We start from the raw sequence: 19,497 nt of genomic DNA, 5'->3' as shown, positions 1-19,497 counted from the left end.
AAGGCACGTTGGTCCCACCAGCACAAGGGAGGATGTCGTCCCGTACAGGTCTTCCCATTTCATACAAAAACGGGGCCAGCACAGCTGCAGGTCTTTACCGGGCACTTTGCGGTCCAGGAGGGAGCTGATGGCGTCTCGTCACGTTGTCTTCGGATGTTCCTCTCCAGTGGTCGACTCTGCCTCTAGTCCCAAAAACCTCGCTTTTATGCGATTTCCCATTCATTCACAGCCTATGCTGTCAATCACACCACAGGACAGCCAGCTGGCAAATCAGGACTAGTTTCACTTAGGCACACCTGGAGACAAAGGACAGGGAAGTTTCAGGACCCCCCTCACTTCTGCCTTTCCAGACACACTGGAGCCTGGGTGGGCTTCAGGGCTGAAGCCCGCCAAAGGCAAAGTCAAACCGACATCAACTAACAGAGTAAAAGCCCAGAAGAAACTAAGAAACAGAAAATGTTGAAAAAAGAAGACTGGGGACATTTTGGAAAAATTGGTCACCGATGGGTGCTGTACTGCAGCTGAGGGTTCCGCCTGCGGTACAAATGCACACTGGTAGTAAAAATGAAACCACTGCCACCAAACATTTAAAGTAGTTTAGTGTAACAAAAAATGTTACATGAGAAGTTGGATAGGGAATTAATAAGTAACCCCCCCCAGCACTCCTCAAAGGGTGTGTGTGTGCGCTGGCCCCACAAAGGTGAAAGTAAGACGGGGATCATCTTACTGTTCTTGGGAATGGTAGTTCACCAAAGAAAATGTATTTAAACATTGAGAAGTCCAAGGGACTTTTCAGTGGCATTCACCTAAGGTGCGTTGTGGCACTATACAAATAGCAGATGCCTATGGAGTTTGTCAGACTCCATAAAACAGTAAAACACAAAAATCCTAGTCGGGGGGGAAACACATGAGAGAGTGAAAAAAAGGTCCCACTTACTCAGGTGGAAAAATTCACAAGCCTCAAGTCCAGCAAAAGAGCTGGGGGTTTTGTAAGGTTGAAGGGAATTGGCACAAACATGTAAATTCTTCCTAACAGTAGGTGTCCACATGACGGGCCTGGGATGCTTATGCCTATGAACAAAATCTCTGCTTATGTTGTGTTCAAGTAAAGGTGGTTATACATATCCTGGTGTTGGATGGGACCAAGAATTTTGCCCTATGCAAAACCCTAACATGAATGCCCCCTTGCCTCCCAAACGAACCCCACTTCTGTACAGTGAGAATGTCTCCAATTCCTACACCACAAGTGGTGAATGCCCCTGCCTCCAAAGTAACGATCAGTGTAGTATCTTGGAATGCAGCAACTTGGACCGGTTACTTGTGACAATCTTTTCAAACACACACGCTCTCTTGTTCCGTCTCTCTCTGACACAGAGACACACACAGACACAGAGACGTACACGGAGAGACGCAGGCAGGCATGGAAAGGGAAAGAGGCACAGAGAGGGAGAGAGGCACGCACGCATGCACTATAGCATGACCTCACTGAGCCAAATCCACACTAAGGTGTTTGATGAAGCAGCATGGCAGCTCACCCTCCCTGCATTGCAAATGTATCCTTAAAGGTCACTTTGTCATCCACAGGAACATCCACCAGCATAATGAGGCCATGCAAAGGCAAATGTTGTGCTTTACAAAAGCCTCGGAACATAGGTTTTCATTGTTGCCTTTTAATTGTGTGCCTTTGTATTGCACAAGCTTTAACTGATGTAATTAGATTAGCTTTAATCTGGGAATTGAGATGGAGACACTTGCAATGAATCCTGTTTGCCTTTTTCTTTTTTTCTGTGTTTGTGTAGCAGTACTGACCAGTGGACCCTACCAAGCAGAGCTAATCATTGAACATTAAATTTCATTATTTTAGATAAGAATGCAGAGAGTTCAGAAGAAGAGGAAGGAGAAGTTGAAGATGATAACCTGAGCGAGCCTGAAGTTGATGCTGAAAAAAAGCCAGAAGCTACGGTATTTATCATTATGAGAATATTTTTCTTTTGGAAATTGTTAGGCATGATTGTGTGCAGTATCCTTTGGAAGACGACAGCAACCTTCGCCTCCTCTCAATAAGTACCCAACCTTTGATATAAGTCTGTGCTACACAGGTTGGTAGAGTGGCTGAGCAGCCAGGCTTATCTCAAGAGGGGTCAATGTGAGCAGTAGGGTTTTTACACAGAGATTCACTGTGACAAGTATTCAAATAAACTCTTACACTCAAGGTGTCTTGATTAAACAGTTATTAATTTAACACAAATATACTTCAAAATGCACATTAATTTCTCTAAATCAGAAAGTACCCATTTGGGATGGGACACAGATGATTCCTACAGCCTGAGGTGACCTAAATAACTAGGACACTGTGGACATTAATATATCACTGGTACATTTAGAGCAATACTGAGGTTGGTGTCAAAGAAACGGGTTTGGGAATAAAACAAAGGTTACACAAATATTCTGAAGCAAATACGTACTTTTAACCCCTAATGCAAAGTAAATTAACACTTTCCTGGAGGAAAGGTAAAACACAAAGTCAGAGCTAAGAAGAGTCTTTCAGGGAGCCAGGCCAGCCAATGTCAATTGGGCAAAAGTCTAGGTGAACTGAAGCACTTCTTGCGGGTAACTAAGTCTTGCACAATGTTTTAGGAGTCTTTGTAGAAAAATAGATTCACTGTAGGGCCACAAGCTGGGAGGTTCGTGAGGGGCAACTCTGCAGAAGCAACCAAGTCAGGTCTCAGCTGAGAATAAGCGAGGTTACACAACAAGAGGTAAGTTCCGTTAGTTTTAAAGTACCTTTTTTTAGAAAAAATGGTTCCAGATGGCTTCTGTTCCTGTGTAGGTCTGCAGATCCTGTTGTTCCTGGGCCTCTGTCGTGGGGACAAGAGGGAGGACGTCTGCGGACTCCTGCACTACAAATTGAAGGTCAGCGGCAACAATGGGCAAACTTCAATTCAGTGACACTTTGCGGTTTCAGCTCCTCGCGTCTCTAGCAAATAGCAACACTGTGGTTCTTGGATACCATTTCAGACTTTCCTCGCATCTGTGGTCCAGCACTCTGTTGAGGTGGCTCAGGCTTGGGCAGTCCTGCTCCCTGGGAGTCCCGAGGATCTTCCTGAAGCTCTGGTCCGACTTAAAGACACTCATTTGATTCTGGTGTTCCTCTGCCTGGCACTTTGGTTCCTGCAGCAGCAATGGAAGTACAGCCAGTTCTGAGAGGATTTCCAGATGAGCTTGTCTTGGGGTTGATTGGTCCCACCAACCCAAGGGGAGAAGTCGTCCTTTGCAGGTCTTCTCTAGTCGAGGCGAATTTGGAGCTTCAGCAAAGCCTCAGGGCTTCCCTGGGCAAACCAACGGTCCAGGAGTTGCAGCAGGCGTCTTTTCCAAGTTTTTCTTCTGATTCCTTCGTCCAGTGGTCAACACTGCTTTCCAAGCAAAAAGCTTTGCCTTTTATGCAGGTTTCTCCCATTCATTCGCAGCCTAGCTGTCACTCAGAGGACAGCCGTCCAGCCAATCACCCTTGGGTCATTCCTGTAACCAAGGCTAAGCACAGGGAGTTGTGTGCCCCTTCCTCAATTCCTGCCCCTTCCAGACATGCTGCAGCCAGACTTGTGAATCCCGCCAAAAACAAAATGAACAAAGAGCCCAAACCTGGTTTGGTGAGCAGAGTAAATCTCAAGAAGGACCTTTCCAACAAGAAATGGCGAAAAAAGAAGACCAGACCATTTGATAAAATGGGCACCAATGGGTGTCTTACTGAGGTTGCAATTGCTGCCTGCAGTAAAAACACACAATGGTAGTAAAAGGTAAACCACTGCCACCAGCCATTAATTGTAGAAAAGGTAACATAAAAATGTTACATGAGAAACTAGACATAGGGGATACTCAGTAACCCCCCAGCACCCTATTGTAAGATAGTGTGTGCTGGGTCTAGAAAGTTACAAAATGTAAGTAAAGTAAATTTCACTTCACTGCTCTTGGGAAAATTAGGTTCACCAAGAGAAGGTATTTAAACCTTTGGGAAATCTAAGAGACTTCCCTGTGCCACTGCACTGAATGTGCTGTGTGTCAAAATGTAAAGATGATGCCTGTATCTTTTATTTAAATAAACTTTGTCATGCTATTCAGAAACAAAGGTTGCATGTACTGTATTGGGTGCAGACTGCTTCCCCCCCTTAAAATTGTGCTGTAATATTGCTCCTAACCTGCATGTTGTCAGTCTTTGTGAAGTTTGAAAAATCCTGCATGCAATAGCATGTCGGTGGTATATGCGCCCATGACATGTTAAGGCATGCGAAAGTGTTGGCTTTGTTCTGCATGTTCTGCTCCAAACTGAGGATGTTGAAGGCACAATATAGCATTGTTCCAAGAAACTGAGCCTGGTGCGTCAATGAAGAAAGTTAGAGCAAAAAAAAAAACAACAAAAGGCTCACCTGCCAGAGCGGACTGTTCAAGAAATCATAAAGCCAACAGCAAAAACAAACCATGTCAAGTGATAGAATCCATGATAGAATCGTTCTCGGTCCTTGTCAATATATACCCCCTAGGTGGAAGACCAAGACTCTGCTAAGCTTTTGCATGGGTTCGCAATAGCAATGAGAGTATCCCTTTGTGAAAATTATCCCATGTATTGGGGAGGAAGATGCTGCAAATGGTCCATGTTAGGCAAAGTTTGTATGCAGTACCCTTTGGGAACACTAAACACAACTAGGACTACAGGTGTAAGCAAACCAACCTTTGGTATAAGTCTGTACTACACAGTTTTGGTAGCGTGTTGAGCAGCCATGCTCATCTCAAGAGGGGAAATGTGAGCTGTAGTGGAGTTACACAAAGATTCACAGTTACAAGTATTCAAATAGACTCTTACACTCAAGGTTTCTTATTTAACAGTTTATCAGTTCAGTTATAAAACACTCATTATAAGGAGGCAATCGTACAGTAACACAAATATATACTTAAATACTGTACAGTCTTTAAAAAGTAAGTAAAAGGCAAAGGTTATATGAACATGAAAGACTATAATTATTCTTAGACTGTGCAATTACTTTGAGTTCACCAGAAGAATCAATTCAATTCAATAGGGTAGGCCAAAGTCAATGGGCTAAAGTCTTGGGTAGGATAAAGCGGTTCTGGTAGTTAAATGGAAAAGTCTCTGCACAAGTTCTTAGAAGTAGTTTGTAGAAAGAAGAATCATATGTTGGGTCACAAGCTGATTAGGCCTGTGAGTTGCACAAGTTTCAAGCACTTTCACAGTGTGTGGTAAGTTATCTCCGTCTTGTTTTACAGTACCTTACAATGAAGAAAAAGATGCAGCGGGTGACTTCTGTTCTGGCAGTTCCTGCAGATCTCGCTGTTCCTGGGCCTCAGTCTTTGGGACAAGAGGGGGGGACGTTGGCGGACTCCTGCACTGGGACTGGTCAAAGCTTGCAACTGGCAAACTTCAATTTCAGTGGCTGTTTCGCGTTTCATCTACCGCACTGGTAACGACGCTGGTCCTGGCTGTCAAGGTGGACTGTCCTTGCTGCTGAGGTCCTGCACTCAGCTGAGGAGGGTCAGGCTCGGTCGGTCGGTCGGTCGGTCCGACGTTGTGGAGTCTGGAGCATCTTCCAAACGCTTTTGGCCAGCTTGCAAGAAAAGCACACAATCTGGTGTCCCTCTCCCTGGCTCTACAGTTTCCTGCAGCACTCTGAGGAAATGCAACCAGCTCCGAGATAGGTGTCCAGGTGGCTTACTTGGGAGTTGATTGGTTCTACCAACTCAAAAGGAGAAGTCGTTCTTAGCATGGCTTCTCTGTCGATGCAAACTTGGCAATTCGGAACCTGCAGCAGGGGTTCACCGGGCAAACCAATGGTCCAGGAGTTGCAGCAGCCGTCCTCTTGAAGCTCCTCTTCAGTTCCTTCGTTCCAGTGGTTGACTCTGCCTTCCAAGCCAAGCGACTCCCCTTTTATACAGTTCTCTCCCTTTCGTTCCAACCTAGCTGCCACTCACCCAGCAGGACAGTCAGCCAATCGTCAGAGTGCATTTGGGTCTCCTAGGAGACTAAGCACAGGAAGTGTTGGGCACCTCCCACACTTCCTGCCTACCCCAGACTCTCTGGAGCCAGAGGCGGTCTTCACTCCTGAAGCCCACCAAGGGCGAATTAACAGAGACCAAACCTGGCTTGGGGCACAGAGGAAAACTCTAGAAGTACTTTGCCACAAAGACATGGCGATAAAAGTAGACCGGGACCTGTTTTTAGCAACAATGGCTGGGCGCCATCTTGGAAAAACCTGGCTCCTGCGATTTAACGTTACCGGAGCTACGAATAGTTAGCGGTCGGGAAAAATCATTGTAGTTCATTGTAAAACCACTGCCACCAGCCATTTTGAGAGTATAGGTTAACATTTGACTGTTACATTAGTAACTAGACATAGGGGATACTAATTAATCCCTGCAGCACTCTATTGTAAGATAGGGTGTGCTGGGTCAAGAAATGTAAAGGGCTAAGTGAAGTCAATTTCACTCGACTGTTCTGGGAAACAGTGGTTGGTCCCAGAGAAGGTATTTAAACCTTGGGAAAGCCTGAAAGACTTCCCTGTGTCACTGCACTGAAGGTGCTTTGTGTCACAATTGTAAAAGATGATGCCTATGGAGTTGGTTAGACTCCATAACCAAAGAAAGCACACGGGTAAAACACATACCAAATACATGAGAGAGTGGGAAAAAGGGTCACTCTCTCTCTAGGTAAAAAAATCAAGTCCTCAAAATCCAGCAAAGTTGCTGGAGGTCTCTAAGGTGAAGGGAATTAGCACATTTTGAGGATTCTCCCTAAAAGGTCCAAAGGAAGGGATAATAAATATTCATCCACCTGGTCACAGAGAAAGGGCATAGGTCATTATGTCATCAACGCAATGAGTCAGTGCACATTCTTCAGCTATGTGTAACCTAGAGACAACCTATTTGGTTCCTGGTGAGATAGTGAGGTGTTAAGATGGATTTCTGAGGGGCAGAGGTTCAGAAGGCCAGGCTAGTTTCTTGGAACAGGGTAACCTCTGGACAAGCTAAACCAATCAAGGTAGCGATCGCGGCGGTCAAGACTAGGTCTCAAGAGGGGTGAGCGTGACTGAAAGCCCGCAATGAGCACACAAAGCAAGGACACTTACAAATTACTCCAAGCAGGTGTTATGTTAAAAATATAGACACATTTATTACAAGGTCTTTGTAATATTGACCATAGCAAAGAATCACGGTAAAACTCAAGTAAACCAACACATCACAATCAAATACAATATATATACAATTACCGAAGGGTCTAAAGAGTTTGAAGCACGAAATATGCAGACCACCTAGATGGGGAGGAAAACAGGCAGTGCAAGTAATCGTTAGACCCAGTACGCCTTCAGAGGCCACCTAACTAGAAGGAAGTCTGAGCCCTACGAAGAGTGGAGCCTTGTGCTCAAAAGTACCTCACGCTGGTGCCAATGGGCCAAGGGAAGTCTGTTAGGAAGTCAGGCAGTTCAGAGCGATGAACAAAGGAGGGCGAACAGATTTCCGCTACTCAAGCGCGGCCTCCACTTGCGGGCAGAAGCAGAGCACGAGTGCGAAAAAGGTGTGCTGTTTAACACAGCGAGGAAAAGCTACGGCTACTGCAGGAGGGCGACCAGTTCCTAGCGTTGCTACTCACCGGTCCCCGATGCAGGCAGACCCAGGCTTCTCCGCGTCAGTTTCAGTGCTGGCAGGTTCAGATACAAGCAGGGGACGTCTCGGCGTCGTGTAGATTCCGCGGCAGCAGAAGTGAGTTGAGGATGTCCCAAACGCAGTGAACCCGCACAGTTTGTTACCACAGCAGGGCAACGGAGCGGCTATGTGTATTTCAGCCCAAAGTACACTTCTCACTTCAGACCTGGGAATGCCAAGTGTACGAATCGTGTGAGAGTGCCAAGGACGCGGAATACAACACAACCTGACAGCGGTAACAGAGCAAGACTCCTGGGTAAGCTAGTCAGTCCACTGGATGACCCAGAGACGCTTCTGAAGGCTTACGTGCCGGAGATGATGAAGATGCCGAGAAAAGTTGGTCCCACTATTCCAAAGGGTCGAAGTACCAGTACAGGCCTTCTCGTTCGATCAGAGGCAGAATGGTTTCACAGAGCGACAGCAGTGCAGAGGAGCAGTCCTTCAGCGGGTCACCAGCGATTCCTCGGTTCAGCCTCTTGGTTGCAGGATACTTGGCTCCTGTATTCCCTCGTTCGTGAGAACTCAGGAGATCGACATGGTGGTGGTGTTTCCAGCCTCCTCTTATCCACGGTTCCCTTTGCGCCAAAACGGAGGGACCCAATGGGAGATCTGCTCACAAAACACTCACACCATACGTGGACCTATCACGGACCACGGTGGTCCCAGGCATTCACGACACACTAGACTCTCTGGCACCCAGGATGTGTATTGGGACCAGACATCCCAGCCCACATCCTGGAGGCGCACACAAGGCCTGTAGAAGCCTGCGAAAGCATCTGTGTTTCGCTGGGAAAGTACATGCCCAAATAAGGAAGGCCCGGGGTCGGCTCGATCTGGGGAAGGTGAAGGAGGCAAGACGGTCAGCGGGCAGGACAAAGAGCCTCGTGGTCTGGCCATTTTGGGAGCCAGGCCACCATTTTGGGCTAAGCGCGAGAAACGCGCTTAAACAGCCAAAAGGAGCTCAAAACACAAAGAAACGATCGCTTTGTCCCGTCCGTGATTCACTTGCACCGATCGTTTACAATCCAAAGAGAGTGTCTAGGGCCTGTAGAGTGACTAGAAACCCAAGAGAGCGGTAACTTAGCTTACAGTGCCCTCTTGTGTCATGTTGCGCGAAAGCTGCAACATGATAAAAGAACTACGGAAAACAATGTTTCCCGGTACTGACTGTTTTAAGGGGATGTCAGTTTCCCCATAAGAATGGAGCGAAAGCCCAGAGGAGTGCGGCAGAAGGCTGCACTTCTCTGGCAAAGTCTAGATCATGGTGAAAACAACAGCAAAAAGTTTAGGGGTTGCCACATGGAAGGAAAATTACCCACAATTAAGAAATCTTTCCTAACATGAGGCATGTGTGTTGGCTATTGGGATCTGTAGTCGCCTAACCTTGCCTTGAAAAGGCTGACGAGAGCCTTGAGAGGTTGCAGACCTCCAAAGCTGCAGCAAAGTCGTTGGGCGCTGCAGTTCGCCAACCTCCGCCTTTTCGTCCTAGGGGACAGCAATGGAGGGGAGGTTCCTTTCGATATTACTCATCCTTTGGTAAAGCGAGAGGAGCTGCCAGTCAAAGGGGCCACCGTAGGAGTGCCTGAGGTGGAAAACAGGGTAATTAATATGCCAAGGCTGCTCGGGCAGTTGCTTCTTTGCCCTCGGGCAATGCCACAGCCGCTTCAGCTCAGTCATGAGGCCATGTCCCATGGTTCGCCGGCAGGGGGAAGGCTGGCGCAGCATTTTATAGAGTGGCGCGCCATTACTTAAGATGTGTGGGTTCTGGAGATCATAGCCCACGGCTAATGTCTTCCTTTCCGGAAGAGGCCTCACGACAATCCACCAAGGAATCTCTTTGAAGAGTCCGGATCCGCTTCTTGCGCAGGAAATTCAATCCTTGCTGGAGAAGGGCGCCATATAACTGGTGCCTGTAGCGGAGAGGAACAAGGGATGGTATTCCCCCTTATTTTTTGATTTCCAATAAAGACGGGGGATTGAGACCCATCATGGACTTGCGCGGTTTGAACAAACTCCTCAGGAAGGACAAGTTCAAGATGGTTACTCTCAAGTCCTCCAGGCCCTTCAACTTCACGACTGGTTGGTGTCTCTCGACCTCAAGGACGCTTATTTTCATGTGCCGATCAATCCGAAGCACAAGAAATACCTGAGGTTCGCTGTTGGCGGCTTGCACTTTCATTTTCGGGTCCTGCCGTTTGGATTGACCTACACCCCGAGGGTTTTCATCAAGCTCATGGTCATGGTGGCAGCGCATCTCAGGAAAGGGGGGGTTCACGTCTACCCCTACCTGGATGATTGGTTGATCAGGGCGCGCTCTCCCGAGCAAGTCCTGGATCATCTGTCCTTCGCCTGCCACTCCCTCCACAAGCTGGGCTTCTCCCTCAACTTAAAGAAGTCCCACTTGACGCCAACTCAGAGGCTCCAGTACATCGGAGCAGTGCTGAACACGTCCCTGGGGCAGTGTTTTCCTCCCCAGGTGAGGGCTCATCACATTCAGCAGATGGTGAACAAGTTTCAGCTTGCCCAGAGTCTCCCAGTGTTAGAGTTCTTGAGATTGCTCGGTCTCATGGCATTCTGCATTCTGCTGGTGCCAGAGGCCAGGCTGCGGATGAGATCTCTGCAATGGGCCATCAAGCTCCAGTGGTCTCAGTCCTCCGGCAGGATGTCGGACCCTGTTCAGGTGCCGTCCTCTGTCGCCCAGGACCTTCTGTGGTGGGCCGTTGAAGGCAATCTGATGAAGGGGGCTCCATTTTGGCTAACCTGGCCGGAGGTGACAATCGTGACGGATGCATCCCTCACGGGATGGGGAGCTCATGCCAACGAGTTGCCAGTCAGCGGCCGTTGGTCTCCGTCGGAGCCCAGACTCCATATCAATCTGTTGGAGCTGCGGGCCGTCAGGCTAGCCCTGAAAGCTTTTCTGCTGACTGTGCGAAGGAAGAATGTCCTGATCCTGATGGACAACACAGTGGCCATGCACTACCTCAACAAAAAGGGAGGGGGCAGGGTCACTTCCTCTGTGCAGGGAGGCAGACGCTCTGAGCAAGCGGAGCGTGATCTCTCACGAGTGGGAGTTGCCTCAGGAGATTCTCCTGGAGATCTTTGCCCTTTGGGGGACCCCTCAAGTGGATCTCTTCGCCTCCAGTGTCAACCGGAAGTGCGAAGGGTTCTGCTCGCGGGAATTTCCTCCAAGAGGACCCTTAGGTTGACGCGTTTGTGGTGGAGTGGTCATTCCCACTGCTGTACGCATTTCCTCCAGTCCCCGTCATCCCGCAAGTACTGCAGAGGTTGCAGAGGTTCGGTTCCCGGAAGATCCTTATTGCTCCGGCATGGGCCTGGAGGGCGTGGTACCCGGAACTTCTCGACTTGTCCATCTGCCCTCCACGTTGTCTTCCCTACCGAGACGATCTGCTCACGGGAGGGGGTGTCGGGCTCTCCATCCAGAGGTCAGATCCCTCAACCTTCACGCTTTGTTTCTGAAAGGTTGAGGTATAAGGATTGGGACCTCCCTGAAGACGTGATGGAGGTGTTGCTTTCGGCCAGAAGGCCCGCAACGAAGTCCCTGTACCGTTGCCGAAAATTCTGCGACTGGTGCAGGGTTAAGAATGTGGATCCTTTTGCATGTGTGTTAAGTTGAGCGTCCCGAGGACGAGGCGTACCTGTATCTCCAGGAGTCTTGCGTGCCGAGGTAGCCAGGTCGTGGTAGGGGTAGACAAGTAGCTGGTGAAGTCTTCCGCAAATGAAGAAAAGTGACGCAAAGAACCGACCCCTGACCCGTCCTGTAATACAGGATTGAACTGGGGCCAGCTCCTGATGCCACGAATGACACTTCCCAATATTAACGTGGCGCCAGAACAGTGCAAGCACTGATAGGGAAGGTCGTAGATGTTACTGGCAAATACTGGCAAAGTATTCCAAGCAGCTATCCAGGGTGGTGAAAGTTCAAGGTAGCCAATACAGGTAAGCAGAATGTTCAAGGTACCTAAATGCGAGTAGCAGCAAGTCTACCTGCATTGGTACCTTAGACAGTAAGCCCCAAGGTACCGGTGCAGGTAAGCAGTGAGTCCAAGGCACCAATGCAGGATAAAGAACAGAGATCCACAGAAGCCGGAGAAGCAGACCAGGACCACAGGAACCCAAGCAGGAGGCGGGCAACTCAGGCTAATCGAAAAGGAGCAGGAAGGGGGAACCAGGGGGGGAGGTTCCAGGGAACACAGGAGAACAGGTAAGGGGAAGAAGAAGCAGTAAGACAGCCCTGACTAGAGGAGGAACAGGAGAGGACCCAGCCCAGGACCAGGACCCAAGAACCCAAGGAACAGGGAAGCAAAGCGGGAGGAAACCAACCGCGTTAAGACGCGGTGAAGAACAAAATCGGATCGCTTAAGTAGCGGTCCTGTGTGAAACCGAGGCTTGAACCGCGCTGCAATGCGAATGCGCGAACGGGTGCCGCCGTGCGAACAAGGCTTGGAACGCAAGCTCGCTCGAACAGCTACGTGAACGGCACCCGTGCCCTACACGGGTCAGGACAGAGAGACTCCGCCGGGGAAATGTGCTCAGAGCAGTGCGTCGTCTTCACAACCTGAGATGTGGGTACAACTGCCAGGAACCAGCATGCCCCCTAGGGCCCCGTCGCCCCGCACAGGTAGGTGTTCTAACACTATGCTCCCCACCAGAAAGACCCGGAGCACCCGGTTTCCAGGGATTCCTACGAAAAAATCCATGCATCAGACGGGGAGCATGAATGTTCTCACAAGGCTCCCAAGTACGATCACAAGCAGGGTAACCCTTCCAGTCCACCAAAAACTGAAGCCTACCCCGGGAGAAACGGGAGTCACAAATCTCCTGCACCTCAAATTCCGGAGTGCCCCCAACATCTATAGCCGCAGGTCGGGGATGTGAACGACCGTACGGATCAGACCGGAATGACTTAAAGAGGGACACATGGAAGACGGGGTGTATCCGCCAAGACTGCGGCAGATCCAATTTGAATGCCACAGAGGAAATTCGTCTGACCACCCGGAAGGGTCCCAGAAAACGGGGTGCTAATTTAGTCGGGAGATTGTGTACTGGTAAATTCTTAGAAGAGAGCCATACCATGTCCCCAACCTGGAATGCTGGCTCACTACTCCTTTTCTTGTCCGCCTGTGCCTTCATACTCTCACGTGCCTTAGCGAGGGCTCCCGTGGCCTGGACCTGATTCTTCTGAATGTCAGCAACCATCTGGACCGCAGAAGGAACTGTGCTGGAAAGAACAGGATGAAATGGAATCAACTTGGGATGATGGCCTGAGGAACAATAAAAATGACTCATTCCAGTGGCAGAGTGTTCAGAGTTGTTATAAGCCACCTCCGCTAGGTCCAGATGTTTTGCCCAGTTGGATTGAGAAGCATTGGAAAAACAGCGTATTGTTCCAAAGTCTGGTTAGTTCGCTCAGTCAGGCCGTTGGATTGTGGATGATAGCCGGAACTGAGAGCACGCTGGATTCCCAAGTGACGACAAAGTTGCTTCCAAAAGGCAGAAATGAACTGAGATCCGCGGTCTGAAATAATCTTCTCAGGAAGTCCATGCAAGCGATAAACGGAATGTAAAAAGGCCTGGGCCATATTACCGGCTGAAGGCACCTTCTGGAATGGAATGAAATGGGCCAACTTAGAAAAACAATCGATGACCACCATGATGCAAGTATATCCTTCCGAGGGAGGGAGGTCCACAATAAAATTGGTGGCAATAGTATGCCAAGGATAAGGTGCTCTCTCGGTGGGTTGGAGAAGTCCAATAGGTTTCGTTCGTGGAATCTTGACCTGGGCACACACTGGGCAACATTCCACATACTCTCTTGTCTGCCTAGCCCATCCTGGCCACCAAAATTGGTGAGAAATCAGTTCCTGGGTGGATCGAATGCCGCAATGTCCCCCAATCCTAGAATCGTGTAAAACTTGCAGGACGGCAGTCCGAAGTACCTCAGTGGGAAGGTATAACCGATTATGAAAGAAGAGTAGGCCACCGTTCTCCCTCATTAGAGGGTGTTGTAGAAGTAAGGAATATTTGGGATCCTTTAAAGTGTCCTGTAGGATGGTATCCAAGCATTGAGATGTAACCAACAAGAAGTGTTTAGAAGGAAGTAATTGTTGAGCTTGATGATCCAGTTCAACGTTGTTCTCCAAAGAGCGAGAGAGAGCGTCAGCCTTCGAGTTGCGTGACTGAGGAATGTAAGAAATCGTGAAATCATATTGGGAGAAGAACAAGCCCCAACGAGCCAAACGAGAAGTACGACACTGTAACCAGCGTAGATACTGTAGGTTCCGGTGATCAGTGCGTACTTCCACTGAGAATCTTCCCCCCAGAAGATGGTGACGCCATTCCTCAAATGCAGCCTTTATGGCCAAAAGCTCCTTTTCAATGATTGTATAATTTCGTTCACTGGTTGTTAACTTCCGGGAATAATAGGCAACAGGAACCTCCAACCCTGTCTGTGGATCGTCTTGAAGTAGGACAGCCCCAACAGCAAAATCGGAAGCATCTGCCTCCACGATCAATGGCCTGTTCTCATCAGGATGATGTAAAATCGGGGAAGTACTGTATGCCTCCTTAAGTTGCTTGAAAGCACTGGTCGCTGCTGAATTCCATATGAACAGAGTCTTACTGCTAGTCAAATCTGACAAAGGAGCGGTTACTTCAGAATAGGCGGGTATGAAGCGCCGGTAGAAGTTGGCGAATCCTAAGAAACGCTGAAGAGATTTCAAATCATAAGGCTGTCTCCATTCCTGAATCGCCCGTACCTTGGCTGGATCCATGTGTATTCCAGATTCGCTAATGACATAACCAAGAAATTCAATGCTACTCTGATGAAAGTGACATTTCTCGGCCTTGGCATATAAATGATTATGATGTAACCGACCAAGAACCTCCTTCACATGACGTAGATGTTCCTCTTTCTCCTTGGAGAATATCAATATATCATCAAGATATACCAATAGGGATATTCCAATCAGATCCGAGAAAATGACATCCATAAGGCGTTGAAAAACGGCAGAGCGTTGCACAGACCAAACGGCATTACGCGATACTCAAAATGCCCTGCAGGTGTCTTAAAGGCCGTTTTCCATTCGTCGCCGGGTTTGATACGTACTAAATGGTATGCCCCTCGAAGATCCAATTTAGAAAATATTCGGGCATTCCGCAAAGATTCCATAATGTTGCGTATCAAAGGCAGCGGATATCGATCCTTTCGTGTGATGTCGTTTAACTGCCTATAATCCACACAAGGTCGTAAAGTGCCCTCCTTCTTTTTCACAAAGAACAAAGGGAATCCCGCAGGTGACTTAGAAGGTGTTATATAACCTTTCTGAAGACAGTCATCCAAGTATTCTTGCAGAACTTCTCTTTCGTGGGGTGATAAGGAATACAATTTGCCATGGGGAATTACTGCATTGGGCAGTAGTTCTATGGCACAATCAAAGGCTCTGTGGGGTGGCAAAGGAATGGTACCAGGTTCAGAAAAGACCTCATGGTACTCATCGTAGTCGGAAGGTACTGAAGACAAGGTACACACTCGGAGCGGTCCTGATCCTTCCGTCTGAGTGGCAATGGTAGAAGATCTGGTACTAGGTCCGAAGGTACAACACTCACGACCACATCGATTGGAAGCGAAGGTCAAGGTACGGGAGGCCCAATCAATAATGGGGTTATGATGTAATAGCCACGGTAACCCCAAAATTATCGGATATGAGGGTGATTTTAATCACATCAAGAGAAATCAATTCACGGTGTTCAGCAATCTGTAGCTGTAGAATTCTGGTATGTTGACGAACCGGACCGGAGGCCAAAGGGGTTCCATCGATTACCTCCACCAGAGTAGCACAACCTTTATCAAGCAGAGGTATCTCGTTCTTCTTGGAAAATTCAAAGTCCACATAATTACCTGAGGTTCCACAATCCAGAAGACCCAATACTGTCACTGATTTACTGTGCCAGGTAACCCTGATCTGAAGAGCCATAAGGGCCACCGGAGTCATGGGTGGATGGGTCGTCACAGGAATGGGAAGGACTGAAGAGATCGAAGGGCCTGTCACTGCCTTCCTCAACCGTGACAGGCCTATTAGTTTTCCAATTTCTTGATTGGTCGCAATGGACAAGTACTGAGAAAATGTCCGGCAGTACCACAATACAAACAGAGACGGAGATTTCTCCTGCGTTTCTTCTCGGCCTCCGATAATGGTCCTCTTAGTGCCCCTAGCTGCATTGGTTCTAGACCCATCTCCGAACTGACAGGTACGCCTCCAGCCTGAGGAAGATGTCTGGGAAAGAACCTCTCTAGCCGACATCTCTCACCTCTTCGTTCAGCCAGGCGATGGTCAATACGTAGGACCAGCTCCTGGAGTAACTGCAGTGTATCAGGTTCGGGTATGTGAGGTAACTCGTCCTTGTATTCTTCTCTTAAACCACGTCTGAACAGTCTTTTGCGTTACTTCGGGCCATTGTGAGTCCGTAGCCAATTGGCGGAACCGGCTTATATAAGTGATAATATCGCTGGATCCCTGTCTTAAATCCATCAACTGATTCTGTGCCGTAGCCGCCAAATTGGGAGACTGAAACACCTCCAAAAATGCTTTCTCGAATGCCACAAAATCATTAAGAATGGGGCTGTTAGCAGACACCAAAGGAGCAGCCCAAGCCAAAGCATTTCCAGTTAGATTTCCCTAGATGTAGCCAATTTTAGCCCTTTCTTGTGTAAAATGTGATGCCCGGAACAAAAAATGTATCCTGCAATGGTTGCAGAATTCTGCCACATGCCTAGGATCACCATCAAACTTCATGGGTACGGTAGTAGCCATTGGTGTCTCTACTTGTGAATTAGCAGGGGTGCCTTGCATGACCATCTGGCGGAGATTGAGATTCTCCTGATGTAATGCCGCCATCTTAGCTCTTAAGGCTCTGACCTCATCATGGATATCCTGGGATTCCTCCATTTTAGTTTCAGAACTGGGGGTATGGCGTCTCAATCTGTTAAGTTGAGCGTCCCGAGGACGAGGCGTACCTGTATCTCCAGGAGTCTTGCGTGCCGAGGTAGCCAGGTCGTGGTAGGGGTAGACAAGTAGCTGGTGAAGTCTTCCGCAAATGAAGAAAAGTGACGCAAAGAACCGACCCCGGACCTGTCCTGTAATACAGGATTGAACTGGGGCCAGCTCCTGACGCCACGAATGACACTTCCCAATATTAACGTGGCGCCAGAACAGTGCAAGCACTGATAGGGAAGGTCGTAGATGTTACTGGCAAATACTGGCAAAGTATTCCAAGCAGCTATCCAGGGTGGTGAAAGTTCAAGGTAGCCAATACAGGTAAGCAGAATGTTCAAGGTACCTAAATGCGAGTAGCAGCAAGTCCAAGGTACCAATGCAGGTAAACAGTAAGCCCCCAGGTACCGGTGCAGGTAAGCAGTGAGTCCAAGGCACCAATGCAGGATAAAGAACAGAGATCCACAGAAGCCGGAGAAGCGGACCAGGACCACAGGAACCCAAGCAGGAGGCGGGCAACTCTGGCTAATCGAAAAGGAGCAGGAAGGGGGCTCCAGGGGGGGAGGTTCCAGGGAACACAGGAGAACAGGTAAGGGGAAGAAGAAGCAGTAAGGCAGCCCTGACTAGAGGAGGAACAGGAGAGGACCCAGCCCGGGACCAGGACCAGGACCCAAGAACCCAAGGAACAGGGAAGCGAAGCGGGAGGAAATCAACCGCGTTGAGACGCGGTGAAGGACAAAATCGGATCGCTTAAGTAGCGGTCCTGTGTGAAACCGAGGCTTGAACCGCGCTGCAATGCGCATGCGCGAAATGGTGCCGCCGCGCGAACGAGGCTTGGAACGCAAGCTCGCTCGAACAGCTACGTGAACGGCACCCGTGCCCTACACGGGTCAGGACAGAGAGACTCCGCCGGGGAAATGTGCTCAGAGCAGTGCGTCGTCTCCACAACCTGAGACGTGGGTACAACTGCCAGGAACCAGCACGCCCCCTAGGGCCCCGTCGCCCCGCACAGGTAGGTGTTCTAACACTGTGACATTCCCGTGGCTCTGTCTTTTTTGCTTTCTTTAGCCCACGGGGGCTTGCAAGTGGGTACCATTAAAGGTTACCTGGCGGCGCTGTCCATTTTTAAGCGCTCGTCTGAAGAGTGTTCTTATTTTAAAATTTGTTTAATTTCTCAGTTTCTGAAAGGGCTCACTCTGTTCCCTCCGTCACCCTTCCAGGTGCCCGGTTGGGATTTGAACCTTGTTCTCAAGTTTCTGATTGGTGCTCCGTTTGAGCCTTTGCATTCATGCCCTTTGAGACTGTTAACTCTTAAAACTGTATTTTTGGTTGCGGTCACTTCCGCTCTCAGAGTGAGTGAGTTACAGGCACTTTCAGTTAAGCCACCCTTTATTTCATAAGGACAGGGTTGTCCTTAGAGTTCGTCCTTCCTTTCTTCCGAAGGTGGTGTCGGAATTTCATTTAGGCCAGAAGGTTGTTCTTCTGGCGTTTTATCCTCCTCCACATCCTGGTAAGGAAGAGGAGAGGCTCCATAAGCTCGATCCTAGGAGAGCTTTAAGCTTTTATATTTCACACATGTCCCGGGTCAGAGTGGACAATCAACTCTTCATTGGTTATGCTGGAAAGTGTTTGGGACAAGGTGTGACTAAGCAGACCTTGTCTCGCTGGATTATTCTGGCTATTTCTGAGTGTTACCGCTTGGCGGGTAATGTAACGCTTACCTGAACTCTGCAGGGACACCCACAACCAACTCCTGGTCTTGTGCTTCTTCTCAGCTAGTGATGCTTCTACACACCTTCTACACAGCTAAGCCTTTCATAAAAAATACACAGAAAATAATTTTTAGGGGAAACTCTAAACCCAATTCTTCCTACAATCTATTCCAGAATTGTTTTATGCTTTTCCTTCTCATAGATTACCTCTTACTTTTCTGGGGGGAGCTCTCCATCCTGCTTCTGAGCAGGGGCTCAAGTTCTGTAGAGGGACTTTTACTGGAGAACACTTCTTAGAAAGTTTTTATGGTTGATGCTGCTTTTGTGGTCTTATTATAAATGGTAATTAGTCTGGGGAAGTGCGATGGCGCTGCAAAGGATAAAATAATGCCACAGCATACAAAGAGAAAAAATGAATACGGAGGAGAGTGATAGCAAGGTTCTAAAACCCCCAGAAAGTAATGAATGAAATTCCAAGGGAGTGGAAGATTTCAGTAGGAAACTATCCTATATAACATGTAATGCGGCAACATGCTCGCAAGCAACCTGCTGGGGCAACTTGAAATAATGATGATTGTTCTTTCCCTCAGAGAATGCTCAGAAGTGAAGGTCTAAATCCACCACACGATTACTGACTTCACTGGAAGGAGTATAACAACCAAACAACTGCTTATATCAGAAGAACTAGCGTGTGCGTGTAATGATAAACTTGGAGTGTGCCCAAAAGGAAGAAATGCGCAACACGCCTTTAAGGACAGTATTGTGTATTGCCTCACACAATGTAAAGTTGCGCCTCTGAACGCCGCGCCATGAACATGAAGTGCGCACAATGAAAAGGAACGTAATGTACAGTGGCGCCTTTAAACACGGCGCCGTGAACCTGAAGTGCTTGCAAGTGAACAGGAACGCGAACACACCACACGACTACACATTCAACAAGCCTCAAAACCATACAGTGCAAACCAGGTAACTGGAATGTAGAGAACACAAGGAATGTATGCACATCAATCTGAGTGTATAATACTTGCTGCGACAGCCTGACAGGCAGAAGGGAACAGCTGACAGAAAAC

At 48.5% G+C, this 19,497-nt stretch overlaps 1 protein-coding gene across 2 annotated transcripts in view; it reads left to right on the top strand.

Moving 5' to 3' along the window:
* The window catches only part of NCBP3 (nuclear cap binding subunit 3), a 552,095-nt gene that overhangs the window by 197,747 nt on the left and 334,851 nt on the right, over positions 1-19,497 (top strand). For both annotated transcript variants that reach the window (XM_069615023.1, XM_069615024.1), the window contains one exon: positions 1,865-1,962. In XM_069615023.1, coding sequence (XP_069471124.1) covers positions 1,865-1,962 — 98 coding nt within the window. The remainder of the gene's footprint in view (positions 1-1,864; positions 1,963-19,497) is intronic.

The sequence above is a fragment of the Ambystoma mexicanum genome, chromosome 9 (genome assembly GCF_040938575.1).
Source record: "Ambystoma mexicanum isolate Mex_15411 chromosome 9, UKY_AmexF1_1, whole genome shotgun sequence".
In the NCBI taxonomy this organism is placed as follows: domain Eukaryota; kingdom Metazoa; phylum Chordata; class Amphibia; order Caudata; family Ambystomatidae; genus Ambystoma; species Ambystoma mexicanum.
Note: the sequence above shows the minus strand (reverse complement) of the source record. Positions and strands in the feature narration are given on the sequence as shown.